Here is a 6,429-nt window from a genome sequence, read left to right as displayed (position 1 = left end):
AATTTTAAAAAGAAAACCAAACCAAAAAATTACTTAATATTTAAATTCAGTTCACTTCTGTGTAAAAAAAAAGGCATCTTAAATAGGTAGAGATTGTAAGAATTGAGTCTTGTAAAAAGTAGAGCACTGAGAGAAGAAAATGCAGTCTGTCTCATCTGCTTTTCTTTTTAACAGGATGTTCTTTCTAACCATCCTCCCTGTTTTAGAAATGTTTATTTTGGTTTATCTACATGTTCATTCAAGAGCTCAAAATGTATCTGTTAGAAAGGAAGAAACAGACTAGTGAGTGTACTTCTGAGATATTTTTATAGATGGGAATTATTTGATTTCATCATCATGTATGGGTTTTCTTTTACTGTGCAGAGTTTACTGAGCATGTTTCCATTCTCTCAAGTAGTCTGCATTTTGAATCACTTAATCCAGATATGGAAATTTTACTTCTCTAGAAATGCCATCTTTTTATTTTTTCTGACCTTGTCTTTTACTTACTTTTTATTGCTCTACTTAACACTTCCTAATATAGTATCTTCTGTGAATTCACTTAGCATGTTTCCCAGCCTTTCCAAATAGGTGAGATTTGACATCCCCATTTTTTAAATGATTCTTACCTCAACTCATCAGACACTTCTGTAGCCCTCCCTTTCTTTTTGCATATGTAAATCATCAACTCTCACTTCAGTTAAGGTTTTTAATTTGACCAAAACAGAAATCAGACATTAGGATCAACATATAAGGATGTACTCTTTGAATGCCATTGCATTTATTTTCCAGTAAAATGAAACTTAAAAAAAAAGTGTGGTTGACCTGAATTGATTTGGGAGTGGTGGGGGGAGAGACTTATTAAAAGCAACCTGTCTTATTATTATAAAATTACTCCAGCTTCAGTATAATCTTACTTGTATTATATACCTTCAGTTATCTTGTGAACTTTTCTGGACATCTAGTTTTGCTTAGTTTGTTTATACTTATTTTTCTTATTGGATTATAACTTCTCTGAGGGCAGAAATTTTTTTTTTAATTCCCCAGCACTTAGCATAGAACCTTGTTAGTTTGGTTCAAAAAAATACATTTAAATGAGTTTTAATTTCTCTTTGGTCTCTTAGGACTCAGAAGTGTTAACCTGATACTTAATAGGCAGTGGTTAAAGAAAATTGATACCAAAATCCTAAGAATTTTAACTTAACCCCTCTTCTATAGGGAAGTCTATCACACAAAGAGAATGCAACATGTTATCTGTGTAAAATGGACTTCTGACAGCAAGTACATTATGTGTGGATCTGATGAAATGAACATTCGTCTGTGGAAAGCTAATGCTTCAGAAAAATTGGGTGTGGTAAGGGACCCCATTTTCATTCATTGTCATAAAGCTAGTTTCTAATTTTATTCAGTATCATATTTAAAGAGAATTTACTTGAAGTGCTTTAGTTGTGATTAAAAAAAAGCTAGCAACAAAACAGACAAGATTGTATTGAAATTTACTTTTTTCATGTCAAAGGCACCTTCAGAGGCCTTTGTTAATTCAGATGTTTGATCATATTCAAGCTTTCTTGTTTCTTTGTGTTTTTCTTTAGGTAGGGAGAGAAGATGTAGGGATTAGAAGCTTAGACCTTAGAACACCTGCTTCTTCTGTTAAAGGAATAGTAATCAGGCAAATCAAAGGCTGCAAGTCCCTGTGAGGTATTTTAATATCAAAGGCACAGTGAAACACTTAACTTTAAAAAGAATACATAGCTTCAGACTAAAAAAGTTTCAAGTGAAAATATAACAGATATTAATTGGCTAGCTAACTCTGTGTTGTGAATTATGGATAATTTTTTTTGTTCTTAACTGTTTTTCTAAATGTCTCATGATTCTGATAAGAAACATAGAGTGTTTATATTTGAAACAATTTTAAGTTTAAGAAGGAAGAGTTAAGTGTGGGTTGTATTCTGTTTAGCCCTAGTAGAAAAGTCAAGGTATGATAAGTGGTAATTACAGATAACTTTATTTTAGGTTTAATAATCAGTAAGTATTGCACTGTGCCTAGGTTTCAGTTCATCATTAAATGTTCCCCTAAATCAGACCATCCTTAACAATTATTAAACAGAGACTGTTTATTACGGCATCAAACACTTTTTCTTTTTGTTTCAGTAGTTATTTTTACAGGAAAAAAAAATTCTGAGTGATTCATTTAGGTGCTTTTTCTCTATATTATTTATGCCTAGGGTAGGTCCACACTCAGTGGTCTACACAGCTCAACCCTCAGCACTGTTCTTTTTCACTTGGTGGCTCCCATCCACATTGTAGCCATGCAACCTAAAAGGAAATTCAGTGCTCACAGACCTGGTATCACTAACATAAACTTGTGAAGGGTACAGTTACGCTAGCAATTTTGGTTGCATGTCATAAAAGTTTAGTATTGAGGGAGAAAACTTTGCTTCCTAACTTTGCTATCCTGAAGCAAGACAAAGAAAACACCATTCATTAAACTATCAAAATGCATTTTCAGCTTACATCACGAGAAAAAGCAGCCACAGATTATAACCAGAAGTTAAAGGAGAAATTTCAGCATCATCCTCATATAAAACGTATCTCTCGTCACCGACATCTACCAAAATCTATCTACAGCCAGATTCAGGAACAGCGCATCATGAAAGAAGCTCGACGACGAAAGTACGTTTTGGAGCATTTGACTCTCTCTCAGTACCTTTTTCTAACTTTCCCCTGGTGTCTCACCGAAAACAAACAGAAAACCTGCCTTTCAAGGGAATAGTTTATGTTGTACATTGGAGGTGTTTTTGAATACTTCTCTGGTCTTTTTTCTTTTTCCTGATAAAAGGGGAGCGATGGTCATCTCACATGGTGAGAATTTTCATTACCTGTTTTTGACAATATGTTAAAAGGGCAAACAATGAAAATAACTTACATTAAATAAGAAAATGTTTCTGCTCATACTGATAAACATTAAGTGGGTAATATTTTTTTAATGAGTTCTAATGTAGCTGGAATTAAGAGGTATTATCTTTTTTCCAAGTTAAAAACTGCAAAGAACACCTCTTCTCATATGCTTTATCATAACATTTGGAATGTACCATTTTGGCACTGGGGCAGAGCTTTCCGTAACCACCTCTGTTTCCCCTGTGGAATATTCTTCTCTTTGCAGTCCTTAAATTTATGTAAAGTATTATAGAAATTCTAAGAGTTTTGTTTTTTTTTTTTTAGTTAGACTATACAAATTATTATTATTTTGTTGTGTTTGGGTAGATGTTGGAGTTGAGCCACTTTTAAATATTTTAATATCTACAGCAGGTTTTTAAACCTAGTAAAGAATACTGATATGTAAATAAGCAATTTAAAAAGTTAACAAAAGTTGATTTCTAGCTACTTTTTACCTAACCTCATTGTGAAAAGTTTTTTCAGTAGGTGGTTTTCCAGTGGAAAAAAATGCTTTTGTGATTTTTCTGAGTTAAGATGATTTGTCATAAACTTGCTTACACTTTGTATATTTTGTTTTATTTCTAGGGAACTGAATCGTATCAAACATAGCAAGCCCGGGTCTGTCCAGATTGTGTCAGAGAAGAAGAAGCACATAGTGGCCGTTGTGAAATAAGATTTGGTGTTCTGCCGATGCCGGTGTATAATTATTTGTTCTGTTTTGGTTTGTGAACTCTACAAGGAAAAGGACAGCTCTAGTGTGACAAGTCTAGTTGTGTGCATAGAGCGTGATCGTTGCGCATTTTCGCTGTCCTGAACACTGTGGCCTGGTTGATAAGACTATCCAACATCTTATTCGTGATCTTCTTCCTTGCATCATTGGAGGATACAGTATTTACAAACCAACTTATTTTTTGCTGTTAGAAATTGCAGGTATACTTTGGCTTTGATCTGTTATTTTAGATGCTCTACATTTGAATTTACATTTAAGACCAAACCTCTCTTTTGTTACCTTTAATATTACTTTGGATAATTATTGCAGTGATTCTTCCTAGGATTCCATAAAACATGTAGAAGAATTATGTCAACTTTTTTGATTGAATTTACTTTCTGTGCTTTATATTTGGCTTTTTGAGACTTTAAAGATGACCAGCCTACATTTATATACTTTATAAAGAGTAATAATTATAACTTATGGTCAGGTCAAGATAATAAAACACCCTTTTTTTCAGCCTTGTGACTTTGATCCAGTTCTGCTAAATAAATTCTCTTTAATCTCACTAAATCATAAATAGGACATAAGGTGGGTTTTTGTTTTTGTTTTTAATCATCAGCTATATGTACAAAAAAAGGAATACATACATTTGTAGTAAAAAGTATTAAAAATGCACAGGGATGATAAAGATCAAAATCTGGAGAGCAGGAGGAGGATACACTCAGGGTGGGATACACGGGAGATTTCAACTCTTTTGATAAGATTTATTTCTTAAGCTGTGTGTTCATTCTGTTATTTTTTTTTATGCTTTCTTGGTTATCTTAAATACTTCATCATATTTTTCTCAAGGCTGAGGAAAGATCAACCATCTACCCTTTAATCCTTATGATCTATTGTAGGCTTCAAGTTACTTGATTGACAAGGTGACCCAAGTTCTCTTGTGCATCTGTACTGTTACTAGTTTGGGTGCGGTTTCAAAGAAAATATGCAAACACTGATCCATAAACATGAGCTTCTGTGTCATTTTGATTCCATCAAGAAGCAGGTGCCTACAGATTAGATGTGTTGTAAGAGATTTATTGGAGGGAACTGTCTTTGAAGGATAAAGAGGAGGGAGCAGGAGGAGGCAGAGAGAGCCCTCTGTCTGGACTCTAGGCTTGACTCCTGTGGCAGGAGGGCGGGAAGGAAGGCAGACTGGGTTGGAAGAGCCTCAGACTGCAGTGGTGTTCCTAAAAAGGCTGGGCCAGGCAGATGGGGTGTCCTTGAGTCAAAGTTCTTTGTTGGAGGAGTCCCATATTGTGCAAGGACAGGCTGGCACTAGTACCCTGTGTTCAGTCAGTGGCAGAGAACAGCCCTGGGGAAGCCTGGCATTGCAGCAAAGGTGGCAGTGAGTCCAGAGGTGTGGTGGCGAGGACCCCTCAGCTGGGACTCAGCTGTGCTTCCTGCAGCCAGTTCTCTTGAAGGAATTCTGAACAGAGCTTTCTGTAGCTGCACCTCCTGCGCCGCACAGATCCACTTCTTGCAGGATCAGAGAGCAACTCCATGATTTCCGTGTACCTCTCTTAAGGAGTTGAATTAGATCATCAGTATCCCCTGTCACTGAAGGGCCACAACTAGTATTTGTCCTCTCTGTCTTCCATCATCCATTTTAAAAGTTCCTCATCCACAGCTATCATTTTAGCAGGTTTTTGGTGGCTTACCTAGTGCTGTGACCTGAACCTTTATTCTTAAAGGGTCCAAACCTTTGATGATCATATCTTTATCGGGCTGGGGTTGCTATACATATCCATTTACAGTTGCAGTGGAGCAAGGGAATACAAATAGGCACCAAATGGGTGGCTTGTGTTCTGCACTTATTTCTCCCATTCATCCACTCCTGCTGATCAAAGTCAGTAAACCCTGCCAGGAGGGTGACTGGTCTTCCAGCCTGCTGGTCCCTGGACATAAGTCCAAATTACCTTGGTGACAGTCATGGCATGTAGTTCAGTAGGACTTTTTCTGTGTACCCTAGTAAGAGTATGCCCCCTTTGGTAACCAACACTTCCAGCCCTGCAGAGCCCAGAGGTTTAGGAATGGAAAGCAGAGTCCTCCATTGGGTCACTGGAAGTGATGGTAGTTGAAGCCTCTCCTCTCTTCTTGCAATTCATTGCATATACTGCAGCCTGAAGGATGGTACCTCATCCTTTCAGCATCTTGCTTCTGAGTTGGTACTTACGCTGTGTCTTTAGTGGCCATTCCAGTGATCTGTAGGACTGCGTATGTATGGATTGCATTTATGTGGATCAGTGGATCCTACAGTTGGGCCCACTCACCTCCTTTGCTGAAGTAGGTCCCCTGGATGAAAACTGTTGAGTGGGATTCATGCCTGTGAATTAGGCATTGTTAATTGGGCATCTGTTAATGCCCAAATAGTGGTGCTGGCTCAGGTTTCGTAGTCGTGGTATCCGAGGATATCAGAATAGGTATCCCTGTGAAGATGAATTACTGGCCTTCCAAGTTGATACCAAGTGGCGTCTTGCTCTCTTAAAGAACTAGTGCCATATTGGGTGCGCAGCATTAGTCTCTGTTGCTGACAGGTTGGACAGTCAAACACAATAGCCACATCATCTTTGGTAATTGGGACTTCATCTGTTGGGCCATTCACAGCCTCTGTCTTTGCCACAAGCCATTATATACATGTGCTCATTGTGTCTCTTCCAGGCTGGCCAGTGTCAATTGATGGAATCATTTTATCTGCTTGGTTGTTCAGTGCCTCTTCTGTGGTAGATGTTTTCTGGTGGACTTTAACATGCTATATAAAA

General features: G+C 37.3%; 1 protein-coding gene across 1 annotated transcript in view; it reads left to right on the top strand.

Moving 5' to 3' along the window:
- Positions 1-4,205, top strand: part of DCAF13 (DDB1 and CUL4 associated factor 13) — a 29,598-nt gene extending 25,393 nt beyond the window's left edge. The window contains exons 9-11 of the mRNA XM_006194799.3: positions 1,198-1,333; positions 2,489-2,652; positions 3,502-4,205. Of these exons, the coding sequence (XP_006194861.2) occupies positions 1,198-1,333; positions 2,489-2,652; positions 3,502-3,589 (388 nt within the window). The 3' untranslated portion in view covers positions 3,590-4,205. The remainder of the gene's footprint in view (positions 1-1,197; positions 1,334-2,488; positions 2,653-3,501) is intronic.
- The last annotated feature ends 2,224 nt before the right edge of the window (positions 4,206-6,429 follow it).

This window comes from Camelus ferus, chromosome 25 (assembly GCF_009834535.1).
Source record: "Camelus ferus isolate YT-003-E chromosome 25, BCGSAC_Cfer_1.0, whole genome shotgun sequence".
In the NCBI taxonomy this organism is placed as follows: domain Eukaryota; kingdom Metazoa; phylum Chordata; class Mammalia; order Artiodactyla; family Camelidae; genus Camelus; species Camelus ferus.
Note: the sequence above shows the minus strand (reverse complement) of the source record. Positions and strands in the feature narration are given on the sequence as shown.